Below are 18,463 nucleotides of genomic sequence, written 5' to 3' on the forward strand. Positions count from 1 at the left end.
ATGTGGCTGTCAGTTATCAGAAACTCATTGTCTAAAAGCAAGACCATCGAGCTTCAAGTATGCATGATCCTTGATTTATTTTTTTCTCACACAAGAAATCAGATTACCAGTAACTGCTTTTGCATTGCAAATGATGAGAAATATACTATTTTAAAACACTCTCCACATAATTTTGAAAGAATCAATATGAAATGGTAAAATGTCAACACTTGACCCATCTTTTCCTAAATGTGAATCTTAAACTAATTTACTTGTAAGAAATGGAAAGGGCATTGAAAAAAAATGGCCCACTTAGATGGAGGCAACCTATTCTAAAACTGTGCTTCACACACAGCTTCAGCAGAAGGTTATCATGCCTGTGAGCGAGCTTCAAGAGGAGTGGTAGTGTCTAGTGGTAACATGGCAATGCAGCCTTTCTTGATCTAACTACAGCCTACATATCTGATCCCATCTCCCTGTGTTGGTGGCACTTGGTCCACAGGGAGCATTGCACACAGTTTCATGCCATTTGCCTTTCTGAGTACTCTTTCCTCTTCCCGGCTTGGCCCTCCCTGGTCTATCCATAAAGTTCCCGCTTATCCTTAAATACCTTGAGTTTTTTCTGCAACTTTATCTGTCCCCCAACCCACGCCAGCCCGAATTAGTTACTCCTTCTTCTGTGACACTCTGTGGGAACTTTAGGTGTCACTTAGTATTTTATAGTGTGATTATGTTTATCAGTTTGTCTTCCTCAGTAGACTTCGATGACTTGGGGACAGAGAACATATTTATCTTAGCATCTTCCTTAAGCAGAAAGCCCACAAATATTTATTGAGCACATGCTGGGTACCAGTGTTACGCTTTCAAATTGTTTATTCTGTAAATTCTTTAAAGGCAGGGATTGTCTGTTTTCAATGAGAAAATTAAATGAGGGGATGGAAAAAGATATTTCATGCAAACAGAAATGACAAGAAAGCAGAGGTCACTATACTCATATCAGACAAAATAGACTTTAAAACAAAGGCCATAAAGAAAGGTAAAAAAGGACACTGTATAATGATAAAAGGATGAATACAAGAAGAAAATTAATGAGTTATTTACATTCAAATGTTATGACTACTTTTGATGTACTTTTCTCAAACTTCTGGAATTATTTCTTAGTGGTAGCCTAATGTCACTAGACCAAATCCTTAAGGTAATACTTTCTGGATAAAATCAAGAATGAGCTTTATATATAGTGGCTAAAAGAGATCTTGTATTTTTAACAATCATTCTATAGTCATTTGGTAGTTTTGTGTTATTCTTTGTGTTCCTTGGAGGAGGAGTCTAAATGCCTTTCTGCCTTCTTTCCAGGGACCATAATTTTGACTACTTGGAGTTTCGCCTTTGGATTGGCCTGTGGTCAGCCTTCATGTGTCTCATTTTGGTGGCCACTGATGCCAGCTTCTTGGTTCAGTACTTCACTCGCTTCACTGAAGAGGGCTTCTCTTCTCTGATTAGTTTCATCTTTATCTATGATGCTTTCAAGAAGATGATCAAGCTAGCTGATTACTACCCCATCAACTCCAACTTCAAAGTGGGCTACAATACTCAATTTTCCTGTGTTTGTATGCCTCCCAACCCAGGTGAGGACAGCATGCTTATGGTATTTCTGCTTACCCTGTGTTTGGAGGAAGCCGTAGGCTCCATGCATGCAAACTTTCAACACGGTATCCTGATCCTCAGGAAAGGGTTTTATTTTCTCTGAGAAATCGTCCTGCTGAATTTATAGTCTCATCGCCTGAGGTATCTTAGCCATGTGATTCAACCGGGAAGTGAAATCAGGAGCTCTGGAATGTGAACATAATTAGCTCAGTGCTTTGAAACTAACTCAAGCTACAGTATTTGCAAGGAAATTTTGTGTACGTTATTCTTGATCTTCTCTGATAGGTGAGGAAACCAGCTATCTATATAACATATTAAGGACCATACCAACCTAGTCCTCTGAACTTCTCTTCCTTATTTTGCTGCTTCTTTGTTGCTAGAGGGATCTCTTCCTTAAGTAAATTCTAAATAGATTATCTTAAACTTATAGAAGAAGCAAGATACTAATTCACTTTATATAATTTGAAGCATGAAATTAAGAAAGAAATTCAGACTAGAGCCACCTAGTGATAAAGTAGAGCTTTATGGTTCATCTGGGCTAGACAACGTAAGTAAGAAAGGAAAGGAAAGGAAGAAACAAAAGAAAGAAATAAAAGAAGGAATACTATGTTCTTGGAGAAGATTTATATTCTAGGGTTAGGAAAGACATAAAATTAACTTGTTGGTAAGGAGTATGATTCTATACATCTTAGCACTTTAACATCCATCCTGCTAAACCTGAGTCAGCCTCAGAACCTTGTCACAGAACAGTGCTCAATTTGGTCTTTGGAATTTTTTCTTGGAGTAATTCATTATCACTTTATAATATGGAAGGCATTTGGGGAAAAAAAGATTTACTTTGGGGAAAGTTGCTTTACATCTGCTTTGGTAGAATGAGGGGTAGACATTTGTGTCAGACAATTAAATGCTAATAGTGCTCGTGATCCCTAGTTGTAACATTAGCTACAGGTCATCGTCCCTTAAAATAAAAATTGATATACTTTTTGACTAAGGTCTTGTAGCACCAGAAGCACAGCAGCGTATTGAGGGCTGTGTAAACCTGGGCTTAAACATAGGGCACATTCATGTAACAGCCATTTATCTATACATTCTAAGGAAAAACCACTTACTGTTTACAGTAAAACAAACATGATTTTGTTATAGACTAGAATGCAAGATGCTTAATTCAAAAGCTCAACAAGAACTATGAAGAATTTTAATGCTTGTGCAGGCTGTGTCAGATGACTCCTGGCTATTTTGCTGGTATATCTGCCACCTTCTCTGCCACTTTGGTGGAGAAGTCTTATAAGACCCATATGCATCTTGAGAGATGAGAGGAAAGAGAACAGTATCTCCCTAAAAATGGGTCAGTCAGTGACACTGGTGAAAAGATAGGGCATTGTTGGGTTTTGCCCTTATGGATTCTTTTTGTCTTGCTTAAGGAAAATCAGCTCACATTAAAATAAATCCCATGCTTATTAATAGCAAGCAGAGACAGGTAAAAAGTGGAAATTTGAAGATTCAGGCAACATGGTTGCCGTAGATATAAAGACCTATTGTTAAGATGTGTACCGATTAGAAATATTTCAAAATTTAAGAAGTGTTTGGAAAAGAGTAAGCACTTAATACATGATAGATATGATTAGAACCAATTAAATATCCTCCCCAGAGAGACGCAGAAAATGTGTTGCCATTACACAACTCCTAGAACTCTTCCTGGGAGAGAAGGGGGTAAAACTCCCTCTAACCGTGCATCCTGGACGTTGCGGGGGAAGTCCAAACTACACACATTCAAAATATCGGATCACAGACATATTTAATTGTGGGATTTTGAACTTTCCTTTTTATTTATTTGTTTCTATCTATCTATATATTTATTTGTGGAAAAGTCTGTGTGCTGACTTCTTGGGCATTCTGAGTAATCATACGTTAAGACTTTCTAGAGGAAAAAATATACTACCAGCTGTTTGGAGGTTTAAAGTGTTCATGAACCAAATGAGGACTTTGTCAGCACACCTGTCACAAAGATCTCCCTAGTGTCAGCCCCACACCTACCTGAGGCTATTGGAAACTTGCATTCATTGTTTTAATTGGATGCTGGCAGAGAAGGTAATTTGAAACCAGGGAAGACATATCTGAATGCGTTTTCATTGTGAAAAGTACAACAAAAATTTTACATGTGATTTTCCTTCCAAGAAGGATTTCTGTTTTCTTGAGAAAGTGATATTGAGGCTTGAACCGATTTTACCCATGCATAGCAAGTGCTGGCTGAGGGGGTGATAGATAACTTTTCCTTTGACCTGTTTTCCCTAGGTTGTATAAAAAGTCTGTCCTAAATAGCTAGGAGCTGTCTTGGAAGGATTCTGACCATTCCACTAACTCTAGGGGTTACCAGTAAAGCAGCGTAGCAGGGCTTTGAAGTCAGAAGATCTTGTATTCAAGTCCCTCTTGGCTAATGCCCAGTGCGTGACTTTGGGCAAGTTCCTTTACCCAAGGAAACTTTGCCTCATCTTCCTTACCTATAAAATGGGGTTAATAATAGTATCTTCCTTAAAGAATTGTTTTGAAGAAAAAAATGAGGTCTTACAGACAAAGCATTTAGGACAGTTTCTAGTAAGTAATTAAATGTTAACCATATAACAACCATTATTATTGCTGTTGTTATTTATTAAAATTTAGGGTTCATAAGTATGAATGACAGGACAAGCAAACCAGTCTTCATCATCCTCCATTCTAAGCAAATGTTGTTGGGCAACTGGCTCATTCTGCAGCAAGACGGTTGGTTGCACCCCTTAGTTTTAGAGTCGTTCAGACGAGTGGCACTCATGGAAGATATGTACGTGAATGTGAGCGATTATTTAATCCATGGAGATGAGATCTGTTTCTGGTATGGAAAAAGGCAAATGGTTATTTGCATTTTCAGGACAATCTCATGTTTTACAAAACCCTTTTTAAGATGAAAGATCATGTATTTCTCCCATAACCTTAATACTTTTTGATAGAAGACTGCATAGACCCACCATAAATTTAGTTCTTCATGACAACAAACTGAAAACCAATAGTGAGAGAATAATACAGTTGTATATACAGCTAGAGTAAGTGTTCTAAAAACAATAAAAGACTGGTCTTTCATCGCAACATGCACTCCTAGTAAAAGAATTCAATCAATGAGCCAATAATATTTAAACTGGCGGATGACTTGTTTTTCAACACTGGGACAGTATGTAAGGATGAACCAGCAACTGCGCAGATGGAGTCGTGATCCTGCAAACTGAGGAATGATTTTACAGGAAAGGAAATAGGGGTCACTTAATCTCTAAGAAAACTATATCCATGGCCACAATAATATTGTGGCTTTTTTGGTGCTTTGTGAAGACAACTCTTCTTCCCCCCTTCCTGATCTTTCTTGTTCTTACTTGCTTTCATAAAACTTCATCATCTCCTGAGTTTCCTTTTCTTAATGCACCTTTTCGTCCCTTCCTCCTGCCCCCATCTGCTGCTCAGTAACCCATCATACACCCAGGTTCTCATTTATTGAAGAACTAAGGAAGCTCAGTTGCAATTGCTAGGAAAGTTAGCCATGAAATTTGACATATCAGTCAGGTTTTTATTAGCACCTGGTTTTTGTGCTAGCATTCTCTTTTCCTGGAAATAGGATAGTTATTAATTAATGTATTAATAGAGGTAATAGATGTTCTATTTCCCACTATGCCTTGATGGTTACATAGCAGAGGGTATATAGGAAAGAAGATGATTCAGTTCAAAAGCCCAGAATGAAAACTGAACAATATCCAGTTGAAGGACAATTCACAATATTTCATTCATCACCAACATCCCAACTTAGAAAACTGTTAGTGTGATAAAATATAAACCATAAATTCTTTGGAGTAAAGGAAACTGAGTTTGAATTTTAGCTCTAGTTAGCAGTGTGACCTTGGGCCAGGCTGATTTCGTAATGTCATTGTTTTATAATCTGTGAGCTGGGTTAGTAATTGTACCTACTCTTAGAGGTTACTCTAAGGATTAAATGAAATAGGATATGTAAAATTGTTTGGCACCTAATAGTAAAAATTTGTTGCTTCTCTCATTTCTCACTGTCCCACAAAAGATGCCCCAGCAGTTAAATCTTTTAGTTGTATTCTTTTAAAGGGGTTCACACGTTTAACTTCCCTAGAAACGGAAGTTAAATTTAAATTTCCATTTTAAAATTCAATTTAAATTTTAAATTTTCCTAGGAAAAGATATTGACTAGGCTTCACTGTAAGCTTACCAACAAACAAACAAAAACTAAGGTACTGTTGTAGATAAATATGAAACATTGAAGTGGTATTTAAAGGGAAAATGTTAAGGAGTTCAGTGTATCATAGTTAGATCATTTAATACTATACCCCTGAATCTCAAGACTACAAAAGTGTTGTATACTGTACACAGTCATGTAGAAAAAGGCTTTAAAGTCCCAGAGGTGAGATACCTAGTTCTTCTAAGAAGAGTCTATCTACGTAATTCATTCAAAAACATTAATGCGGGCTTCCCTGGTGGCGCAGTGGTTGAGAGTCCGCCTGCTGATGCAGGGGACATGGGTTCGTGCCCCGGTCCGGGAAGATCCCACATGCCGCGGAGTGGCTGGGCCCGTGAGCCATGGCCGCTGAGCCTGCATGTCCGGAGCCTGTGCTCTGCAATGGGAGAGGCCGCAGCAGTGAGATACCCGCGTACCGCAGAAAAAAAAAACATTAATGCTAGAATTCTGTAAATAGGGAACAGGACGTAGACTTTCCTCCTTCTCTTTCCCCCTCTCCTTCTCTTCCTTCTCCTGCCTTTTCTTCTTCCCCTTCTGCTATCAACAAAAATTTGAGGGTGCAGTTCATTGCTTTTTAAGAATTGTGCTACTTGCAATGAAGCAGAACACACACCACACACTTACACATGCATGTACACACACGTACACACATATATACACACTGCTTTTTATAAAGTGAGTTGCTTTTTAATTAGTGTTAATTATTTTTCGAATGAATAAGGTCAGAAATTCATTTGACCTAGACTTTATAAGTAAATTTCTACCCTAGTACCTTTGTTCATTTGCCTAATATGTCAGGGTTGCAGTGACTATACACTCAAGGGCATTGTTAATATTTTGGAAAGGGTCAAAATAAATTTTCTGACCAGGTGTTGGTTTTGTATCTGGAGGGGAAAAAGGCTTGCTAAATATGATAAACACATTAGAAAAGCAAGGAAAATTGCCTCAAGGGGATAGACACTATACTCTTAACAGCAGGGATATATCTTATCGATTCAGTGTTGACTGTTCCAGGGAGAACATGCTTAGTAATGGATGAATGATTAAGAAGAATAAAGCCTTTCTCAGGCACCGAGTGCATCACTGTCTGTAGTATCTCTAAGTAAAACATGGCCTTTTTCCTGGCATGAAACTGTCAGACCAAGTCAAGTGATTGGAAGTAAGCATGGCTTCCATTTCCACACCTTGGTTATATTTACAGCATGAGGAGGCTTCCAAATGCTTTAAAACTATCATCACTAGAGTGGAATTTCGTTACCTTTTTTTGTATATAATTTTTCTATTATCTTAATAAATTCTATGCACCAGTATGTCATAACCATTAAAAAGAACTGCTGGATCGTGTCTCCTGTGGTCCCATATTATAGTCAATATGTGCTTCATAATTAGCCCATTAAAAGAAAATTAGGACATAAAAGATAACCCTAATTCATCTTCCATGACCTGCCTCATATTCTATGCAGTTTTATTTTTATTTTGTCATTCCCTCTTTTGCTTATACAGTGGGTTTAAGTCATAGACCGAGGGTTGAACAGGAGGTGCAAGGCCTTCTGCTGTAGCACTGCTTAGGCTTGCATTTGCCAAGATACTTTACCAGCGCAGCTGACATTTTGTCATTCATGGTAACATGGTCTTTTGGGATAACCATGGATATTTGAAAGACCCATCATTTTAGTTTCCTTTTATTGACCTAACCTATGTTTTAGCAGTTTCTGTATAAAGCTTGCAGGAATCAGAAAAGGAGAAGCAGTGTATCTGGATAATTACCAGACCTGGGTAATTCTCTAGTTTTGGGTTTGAATAAAACCCAGATTTGGAAAATGTCCCCGAGAATAATGTCTATGCACATCCTAAGTGTAATGATGGGTGGGTATAGAAGAGAAGTTTTTGTGAAAGTAGTGGCTAAATATATCCAGCTTATTACCAGATAGTAGCTCAGCTCCAGTGCAGCATCATAGGTGAGCATGTGAATAGAGTGTTCACGGATTAAAGAACATCTTACCTTGAACTTGTCTAATGACAGTGGAAATCTCAAGCATGAAGTTTTGGTAAACATACTTAGGAAAACAAAAAGGATAATAACAAGAAATAGTGAGTAAAAACTTCCTATTAATTTTGCTTGTTTTAAGACTTAAGGCTGAGATCGTGGCAGGTAATTTCCCAAGAGCTACTTCTTCCAAAGTTTTCCTCCTTCACTTTGTCATCCCTACAAAAGCCATTTTTGTCCTTTTATTGATCTGGAAACTTAAAGCATAAATATTTGACTTTATCAAGAGACACTCGTGTGCTCAAGTTATCCAGAATCCTTAAATACATCTGACATGACCATGCAGGCCAGACACTCTAAATTTTATTCTGTATTTATTTTCCAGTTACTTAGTTGCCTTAAGATGTTGCTTACATAGAATGGAATAAAACATTAAAGGTTTATTATCATGGAGAATACTCTTAAATTTTTTCTTATTCAGAGCAGGTTAATCAGTTCCACCCTAAGAAGCTATGTTGAAGGTATAAATTCAGATTTGACTAACATTTATTAAGCACCATCCAAATGCCAGACAGTTTACTACTGGATTTTAATAAACTATATTTTAATATATATAATATTTTAATAATATATATGTATCTTTGGGTGGTGAAGCTAATAGTAATCTTAGCTATATTTATTTAGAGTTTACCTGGTACTGGGCACTGTGCTAGCAGTTTTGCCTATATTGCCTTATTTAATCTGCACGGTAACCTTATGAGGTGGATGCTATCAAATCCAATCTCACCATTGCGGAACCTGTGGTCAAGAGGAGTGAGGTAATGTTCTCAAGTTTATGTGGCAAGGGAGTTGGGGCCACTGTGCTTCAGAAGGTGGAGCAGCCAGCATTCCAGCGCAGTTCTCCTGGGACTCCTTTCTCTATACTGTGAGGTGATGGTGCTTCAGAGCAGGCAAATCTGCCTCGTTGGCCGGTTGTTGCTTCTACTTGACCTGTTAGCCTCAGGTCAAGTAGTAGCTTTGGTGCCTATTTCTGATGGTACCATTTCTGCTAACGTGTAAAGCGGAGGATTCATGGGGTAGTTCCTGGTGCCAGGTCACTAGAGGATAAAGAAGAACAGCCTTAAACAGTACAGTTGATATGCTCTACATAGGAGGTTTATATCATTGATGTGTGTATATCACCTCCTTTTTCTCCTCGTAGCTCCTGCAGCTTGTTCTTTCTCTAGATCTCTCATTAAACACAAAGACTAAAAGCCAGCTTAAGGTGGAAAAGTCACAGACACATTTTTTTCTTTTTTTTAGTATTTATTTTATTGACAATTGATTTACAATGTTGTGTTAATTTCTCCTGTACAGCAAAGTGGTTCTGTTATACATATATATACATTCTTTTTCATATTCTTTTCCATTATGGATATTGAGTATAGTTCCCTGTGCTATACAGTTGGACCTTGTTGCTTATCCATTCTCTATATAATAGTTTGCATCTGCTAATCCCAAACTCCTGAGCCTTCCCTCCCCCACTCCCCCTCTCCCTTCTCAACCACAAGTCTGTTCTCTGTGTCTGTGAGTCTGTTTCTGTTTCATAAGTAAGTTAATTTGTGTCATATTTTAGATTCCACATATAAGTGATATCATATGGTATTTGTCTTTTCTCCTTCTGACTTACTTCATTTAGTATGATAATCTTTAGGTCCATTCTTGCTGCAGCAAATGGCATTATTTCATTCTTTTTTATGGCTGAGTAGTATTCCATTGTATATATGTACCACATCTCCTTTTTTTTTTTTGCCGTACGCGGGCCTCTCACTGCTGTGGCCTCCCCCGCTGCAGAGCACAGACTCCGGACGCACAGGCTCAGCGGCCATGGCTCACGGGCCTAGCCACTCCGCGGCATGTGGGATCTTCCCGGACTGGGGCACGAACCCGCGCCCCCTGCATGGGCAGGCGGACTCTCAACCACTATGCCACCAGGGAAGCCCTGTACCACATCTTCTTTATCCATTCATCTATCAATGAACATTTAGGTTTTTCCATGTCCTGACTATTGTAAATAGTGCTGCAATGAACATTGGGGTGCATGTATATTTTTGAATTATAGTTTTGTCCGGATATTTTCCCAGGAGTGGGATTGCAGGGTCATATGCCAACTCTATTTTTAGCTATTTGAGGAGCCTCCAAAATGTTTTGCATAGTGGCTGCACCAATTTACACTCCCACCAACAGTGTAGGAAGGTTCCCTTTTCTCCACACCCTCTCCAGCATTTGTTACTTGTAGACTTTTTAATGATGGCCATTCTGACCAGTGTGAGGTGGTACCTCAGTGTAGTTTTGATTTGCATTTCTCTAATAATTAGTGATGTTGAGCTCTTTTCACATGCCTGTTGACCATCGGTATGACAGACACATTTTTAAACATCTAGTACTGTGTTCATTCCTCCATTCCAGAGGATCAGCTAGAATTTGATACACAGAAAGGAGGATCAAGATGTGAAAATCCAAGGAATGTAAAATGATCAACCTGTGTAAATTACCTGAAACCAAGTATGGGACACAGGCTGTCCCAGTGACAGTTGGCTCATTCTAAATTAACCAGGTTCCTGGAGCAAAATGTTTCTTTTCTTCATAAGCCATGGTGCTAAGCAAATAGTGAAGACACAGAGTGCAGTGTGTTTTGGCTTTTCCATTTCACCGTTCCAGAATCCTAATTAAGGATATTACAGATTCTACACACAAGATCATTCTGCAATTGGTTGACAAAATATTTGCATTGTATGTGTCTGGATCCAAGTGGTGACCAAGGGCTCTTGTAGATCAAGTTTCCAATTGGAATTGATCATTCTCTCTTCTATGAGCTTAAAGAAATTTACTTTTAATCTTATTTATGGGCTCTGCCATATCCTGCCAATATGTCTATTTATAGAAGTGCTTGTTTATATATTTATTTGGAAGTCTTTCTCTTGAAGCAGCTACTTATTAAAATAAGTAGGAAAAGTATATACTTCTTACTTTTGTTTTGATACTGGTCTTTTGGGATTTTGAGAGCCAATGTGCATAGCTTGTCTCAGAGGCATACTGAAAAGATGAAAGAAACTTGGATGAGCAAATTGACATGTATCCAGAACTCGAGAGTGGTTACTAAAAGTTCAGATTGGAACTCGTGGTCTTTATTATCTGTCATTCATTTCACAAGGAAAGAGCCTGGAATACCTTCCTCCTCCCCCCTCACTACTTGTTTCACACTAGGCAGAAAAGTGTGTTGCAAAAAGACCTTCACTCTGTTACGACAGGAAGCTCATAAAATTGCATCAAAGAATCTAGCTCAGGAAAGGCAGCTTCCCAGACACCCTCTAAATAGTGCCTTTGATTTCTCATGTGCTGTTTTCTTTCAAATGCTTAGACAGGTCAGACATTTCTATTTACAGTAGAGAGATCCACATCATCTAACGTTGGTGAATCGTTATCTCCCACCTTGAATTCTGTGGCTGCATAAATCATCTTGATTTTGATGAATAGAAATATTGGATAGGAAAAGGAAGAATGATGGACAAGGTTTTGGTACCAGCTCTACTTCTGGTTGACTCTGTAATCCTGGGCAAGAAACCTGGCATATCTTGCCTCAGAGTCCCATCCAACATAAAACGGGTATAAAAGTATACCTGGGGCTTCCCTGGTGGCACAGTGGTTGAGAGTCCGCCTGCCGATGCAGGGGACACGGGTTCGTGCCCTGGTTCGGGAAGATCCCACATGCCGCGAAGCGGCTGGGCCCGTGAGCCATGGCCGCTGAGCCTGCGCGTCCGGAGCCTGTGCTCCGCAATGGAAGAGGCCACAACAGTGAGAGGCCCGTGTACCGGTAAAAAAAAAAACAAAAAAAAACCAGTATACCTGTTTTGTGCTCTTATATGTTGTAAAATGAACAAACGGAATAATGTAAGAAAATGTACTTTAAGCTTTTTAGAACAAAATAGTAATAAGATTCTAGGTTTTACTACTAGTAATTTACTAACATCTTCTTCCTTCAGGGATTTATGTTTTGTCTTACTCTTTGGGCCAAGCATCCTTTATCCTATTTTGATTCTTTCTGTGACCTATAATGAAACACAAAGAATGAGAAAATAGAGTCTGCACGTGTGCTTGTTTTACCGATGAATTAGGGAAGCCCTGGTGGCAGCTAGCAAGAGGTTAAAAGTTTAACAATTCCAGAGCCTTCAAAGATCAGAATGGATTGCAAAAAACTAGGACCGAAGCTAAGTATTTTCTCCCCTTTTGTTTTCCTTATTTCAATTCTTTTGCCTTTATCTGCTGTCATTCATTTGTAGTCATTGAATGACCCCTTTCCTAGCTTCTCTTACTGACAGTAAACAATTGTCTTTCAGCTTTATTGAAGTATAATTGACAAGTAAAATTATATTTAAGGCGTACAACATGATGATCTCCTTATGTGTATACATTGTGAAGGGATTCCCACTAATTTAATTAACATATCCATCACCTCACATATTTATTTTGTTTTATTTGGTGAGAACACTTAAGTTTTACTCTCTTAGGAAATTTCAGTTCTATGGTATAGTATTATCAACTGCAGTCACCATGTTATAATTCGATCCTCAGACCTTAGTTCTCTTACAACTGAAAATTTGTACCCTTTTACCGACTCTCTATTTTCCCCACCACCCAACCCCTGGCAACCACCAGACTTTTTTTTTTTTTTCTAAGATTCCATCTATAAATGATACCATGCAGTGTTTGGCTTTCCATGTCTGACTTATATCACGTAGCATAATGTCTTCCAGGTTCATCCATGCTTTTGCAAGTGGCAGGATTTCCTTCTTTTTTTTTTTTTTTTTTTTGCGGTACGCTGGCCTCTCACTGTTGTGGCTTCTCCTGTTGCGGAGCACAGGCTCCAGACGCGCAGGCTCAGTGACCATGGCTCACGGGCCCAGCCGCTCCGCAGCATGTGGGATCTTCCCGGACCGGGGCACGAACCCGTGTCCCCTGCATCGGCAGGCGGACTCTCAACCACTGTGCCACCAGGGAAGCCCTCCTTCTTTTTTAAGGTTGAATAATTAACAAATATTTTTGAGTTCCTGTTAGTTAAGTGCCAGACTGGGCAGATTCTGGGAAAAAGCAGTGAACAAGCCATGCCCCTTTTCTTCTTCCCTCAGGGATCTTATATTCTAAATTGAAACAGTCAAATAAACCTGTCTGTTTCTTCTTAGAAGTTTATATAAGTGAGACCTAAAACATGGCCAACTAAGAAGACAGGCTAGAGGTCTGGGGGCTGGGTTGGGGGGCACTCTGGGACCAAACAATAATTAGCAATTTGGATGTTAAATGAACTTTGTGAGCCTCAAAGACAAAAACTGGGTAAGTGTTGTTTCATAATATTTCCATAAATGAGGGATAGTCTCTGCATAACAATTTATTTTCTAATACATAAAGCTTCAAATAATAGGAAAAGAGCTTATCCGATAAAGAAAAATCTTGTAATTATAGAATACTTTTTAAATCCTATGTTTTAATTTTAGACTCATAAGTAGAAAGGAAGCAATGAAATATTTCAAAGAGGAGGGTTGGTTTAATAAATAAACTAGGTTCTTCTGCAAGTGACATCTTCATAAATCTACAAATGATGCCAAACTGTATGAAAATAATTTAAAAATTAGATTAAATATTCATGCTCATTATAATAATACATTATATATAATTTATTATTTAGCACTTTTTTGTTTTCACACATTTTGCAAAGATATACTCTCATATGAATTCCAAAGTTCCAAAGTTCCAAAATCAGCTGATTCTTAATTAGTAAAGCTTCAATTCATGAGATTTGACTGTGCGTGAAGCCAGTGATCAACTTCCTCACTTATTAACAGCCATTTCTTCCACTAGGCAAAATATATTGAGTGCCTTTTAGTAACATAGAAGTGTTGGGTTTTTGTTTTTAAACCTGAAACAAAGTACAATATCATCTCCTTAAATATTTGTCGTTGTTTCTTATCAGATTAGAGCACAAAAGACGTCCAAATTTTTGGTTGTTTTATGTAGGTGAAAGGAGAATACAGTTATAATAAAGAAAAACTTATTGTGCCTTTATGTTGTTATTGAAGACATTTTTATTAATGCCTAAGCCTGCCTGTTTAGATTCCTAAATATGCATATAGGTCACTTTAATTTTATTTTTACAGTAAAAAATGGTCTTTTGCTTACAGTTAATATCTCCATGTCAAATGATACCACATTGGCTCCTGAAGATTTGCCAACTGTTTCTTCTACTGACGCAGTAAGTGGCTTAGTATTTCAGATCATTTGCATATTGTACACTCTAATAATATTCATAATATGATGTCTCCCACCACTCAGCAAGCCTAGTCTGAACACATATTTAATAGTCAGTGATGGTAGAGGGACAAGAAAAACATTTTCTGTACTCTAGTCAGCTTTTTTTCCTTTTCTTTTTTCTTTTAAACTTAAGTGCACTTAAAGTGCAACATACTTTTCAAACCTTCTCAGGAATTTGACTGTTATGTCCATTAATTGTCACCTTGAAATATTTTCACAAGGGAAAGTGAGCGAAGTTGCAAAGTGATAGCGTAGTATCCTCTCTTTGTTTCTAGTACGATTACGAATTCTTCTGACTACCAGATGGTGCTGTGTTCCCTTCACTGAGGGTGACTGTAGCAGGACACTTCCCGTGTCACTTAGAAAGGACCGTGCCTCTGTCACATGATATCCTTTCCCATGGCTTGTAACCAAGGATCTTTAAGGGACTGGAACTAAGCTTTAAAAATGAGCTGTTTTGCATGGAAGGTCGCACACTGGAAGAAGACTTTTGTGTTAGAGAAAAAGGGGAAAGTGCTGTTTCAGACTTGTAATTGTGTTCCTTCTACACTGGATATGGAATCTTACCAAAGAATATCAATCTCTCAGTTATAAAGACAGAACCCATACATAATACTTTGTATTGATCGAGTGCCCATCTCTCAGGAGACCAGAACACTTCTGCAGATATTATATAATCAGTGCCCACAACATCCCTTTCAAAGATGATGCTTTGTATCTTTCCTGGACAACTCTCACTTGACCCTGTTTCTCTCTTGTTTTCATATTCAGTGGCTCTCTTGACTTCTTTCCTTACTGTTTTCTCTGACTTTCTCCAAACTTTGCCTCTCTGTTTCTTCCATGTTTGAGAGTGTGTGTGTGTGTGTGTATGTGTGTGTGTGTGTGTGTGTGTGTGAGAGAGAGAGAGTGTGTGTATATGAAAGAGAGTATGTATATGTTTTAAAGGCCACATATAGAAGAGAGTTCAGTTTTCAATCTTCAAGCCAGTCAGCCAGCCTAGTGCCTAAAAAGGATGTGACTAAAACACAGAGAAAAATACTTCCTTCTAGACTTTTAAGGAATTTAATTAAAATCTAATTAAAAATTTAAAATATATATGTAACTAATTAAAACAGTAAGTTCATTTGCAATAAAAATTAATAAAATACTTCCAATGACTTAAAAAGAGATTGTTTCCTAACTTGTTTTTGTAACTAATCAAGGAAAGCTTTAAAATTAATGAATTTTTTAAGCCCTGTCTTTGGGCAAGTCCTGGAGAGAGTCTAGTAATTGATATGTAATTATAATAAGATGTCACTATAAGATTCATGGAAAACAAATGGAAGTTGTGATTGACTTCTGGTACGACCATGACAGAGGACATAAAGGCACAATAATGATGATAATTTAGCTACCATTTATAAAGCATCTACAAGAGACCAGGTGTTTTATACATATTATCATCATTATAAACCTTAATATGTATTGTAATCATTAACACAACCTACTGGGCATAATTATCTCCATTTTATAAGTGAGAGCAACTGAAGCTCCAGAAGGTAAATAACCTTTCTTGCTCTAGGTCACATAGCGATAAGTTAGTAGAACAAAGACTGAACTGAAGTTTGGATGGTTCCACGACCTGTGCTATTGCTAATGCACCATGATGCTTCAGTGTTTGCAAATTGGAATGTTTACTATTGTTTACTTTTTTAGTTCCTATGAATGCTCTATACTCCAGGGCAGCAGTCCCCTCATGTGTGTATCAGTTGCACACCTTAATTAAAATGTTAAGTTGCTATGTCCAGCACCTCGAGAGAAGAAATTAGGGAAAAATATGTAATGTGTGTGTATGTAATTATAAAGGACCACTTTTTTTCTGTTCTTTATTTCTCCTTTTCTCTCTGTATCTATTCCTTTATGTATACTTTGCATAAACACACACACACACATATATGTGATCCAAAAATGAGTGTTAGAGAGGTAATACGATTTATTGTCATCACTTATAGCACCTACTATTGAGCACCTACTAGGGGCCAGGCTCTTTACATTGTTTATAATCCTCACAATACCTTTGTGAGTTACGACGTTACCTGTATTTTATAGATGAAACGGAGGCTTATAAAGGTTAGCTGACTTTCCAAAGGCCATATGACCAGTATATAGTAAAACCAGAATTTGGACTCAGGGCCTTCTAACTCCAAAATCTGCATATTTCCATTCTTTGGGGGAGCAGAATAGCATGTCCTGTAGAAGGATTTACAGATACTTAGTTCTCATGTCAGACTGGTTGCAAACGCAGTGCCCCACTACTTTAAAAACAGGCTGTGGAACCTTCGCAGCTTCCCATCTATAAAATGGTGATGATAAGAGTATTCCCTCAAAGATGCTAGAAGAGCCAGATTAATAAATAGGCAAAACTTCGCAGAGTGGCTGGCACATACTTGTCTCTCAGTCAATGTTAGGTACTGTTTTTATTCTATTTAGGTGTTCTTATCATTCTACTGGGCCGTTTGGCACCAAAACTCAGGTTGGTGGAGAGAAGAAGTTGAAAGCCACTGCTTCTGACCACCTACCTGGGTCCTCTGTGTGTTTGGCCACACTAGCTCAGTTCCCCTGAGCCTTTCCTAAGACCTACAGTCAGCAGGACTTTATTTCCTTCTTTTCATTTGGCCATAATTAGATCATGAAAGAAGGTGCTGTAAGAGTGACATGCAGCCCCTGGGCACCCATGAAACGCCCTCTCACAAGGCCCTAAGAACATCCTGTCAGAGGAAGGAAGGTCTTTTCTTTTCAGCTTCATTAGCATGAAGACAAGCTTTCTTCTTCCTTGTGGTATGGGTTTGTTTTCTGGGGGAAACAACAGGAAAAACGGGGCATGAGAGCATTTAGACAGAAGTTAGAACTCAAGAATAACCACCCTTCAAGATAAAAGCCAGATTTTCCATTATTTGCATTTATTGTTGGAATCATTGTGTCTTTAAATCTTCTCACCTTCATCAGTTTTCCCATTGATTTCTCACTTCAGCCTGCAAAACACAGCTCTTTAAAAGGTCTCTGTAAATCTTTGAGACCAGCCACAGCTTATCCACACTGTATCTAAGCAATTAGTGTTGAGATTTGCTGGCTTCCACTTACCAGCTCTTAGAGGGAGAGAACAGATTTCAAAATCTAATGTCAGAAGCTTCTCTTCTGAAGATGTGATAGAATGGATCGGTTAGTATTTGTCTTTCATGTTAGATTCCTTTTTGTTTTCGTTTTTTATTAAATTGAGTCATACCGTAAAAGACACAGTTCTTATGTGCTCATTGCAATGAGTTTTGACAAGTTTTTACCTCATGTAACCACCACACAAAACAAGATATAGAACATTTCCATCATCCCAGAAAGTGCTATGAAATGCTCTATTTCCTGTTTTATGCCCCAGCTTTTTGAGCCTTGGGAGATCTTTCTTTGCCAAACTGCTCTGCCCCCCGCCCCCGCCACCTTCAGAGGGCAGATGCCTTAGCCCTTTCAGAAGTAGCTGAATGCCACAGAGGGGTTTCTCTCTGCTCTCCTGCCCTGCTTCCCATCTTAGGAAAGTGGCTTTCTTGCATTTGATAGAGACTCTGTGTCTAAGAGGGGTTTCTCTCAGCTCTTCTGTTGAATCTCCAGGCTTTTCTGAACTATCTGTGCATTTGACAAAGACCATTAGAAAGTTTGCTGGGTGGACGGACACAGGCTTTGTTGACACCTGAGACTCCACAGAATTCCAACGTGTCACCCCAGACTATAGGCAACCATTAAAAATTCATTAAAGATTTGGCTTATTTCTCCATCCCTCCATCTACAGTGCATTTATCTTCCACCTGCTACTCCGCCAGGGATGAGGCAGCCATGGATCTCTTCTCTCCTATGAAGGTCTTGTAACTTTGGAATTTAGTTTATTTACGTTTCTTTGCATCCTCATCTCACTGGTGGAATTTTTTAAACTATGATTTTATAGCTTATCCTGCTTGCTTTTATTGTTAGGTTGGGACAACTAACAGTCTCCTGTAACTTTCTATATCTTGATCATAAGTAAGCAACCAATTAGTTTTGGTATTTCACAACAGTATATATAACTGCAGTCACAGCTCACATACATCCTGTAGACCATAAAGTAAGATTGCAGATCACTGCAAGTCTGGCTTACCCACTGCAGGGAAAAAGTCCTAAATGAGTACATTAACCACTTAACCTTGAGACTTTTATTTGTAGCATTACCCTCATTT

The 18,463-nt window shown here is 38.3% G+C and overlaps 1 protein-coding gene across 9 annotated transcripts in view; it reads left to right on the forward strand.

The window, feature by feature from the left end:
- Nucleotides 1-18,463, forward strand: part of SLC4A4 (solute carrier family 4 member 4) — a 354,963-nt gene that overhangs the window by 273,237 nt on the left and 63,263 nt on the right. For all 9 annotated transcript variants that reach the window (XM_067736229.1, XM_067736230.1, XM_067736233.1 and 6 more), the window contains 2 exons: nucleotides 1,333-1,604; nucleotides 14,099-14,169. In XM_067736229.1, the coding sequence (XP_067592330.1) occupies nucleotides 1,333-1,604; nucleotides 14,099-14,169 (343 nt within the window). The remainder of the gene's footprint in view (nucleotides 1-1,332; nucleotides 1,605-14,098; nucleotides 14,170-18,463) is intronic.

Source organism: Pseudorca crassidens, chromosome 4 (assembly GCF_039906515.1).
Source record: "Pseudorca crassidens isolate mPseCra1 chromosome 4, mPseCra1.hap1, whole genome shotgun sequence".
Taxonomy (NCBI): Eukaryota; Metazoa; Chordata; class Mammalia; order Artiodactyla; family Delphinidae; genus Pseudorca; species Pseudorca crassidens.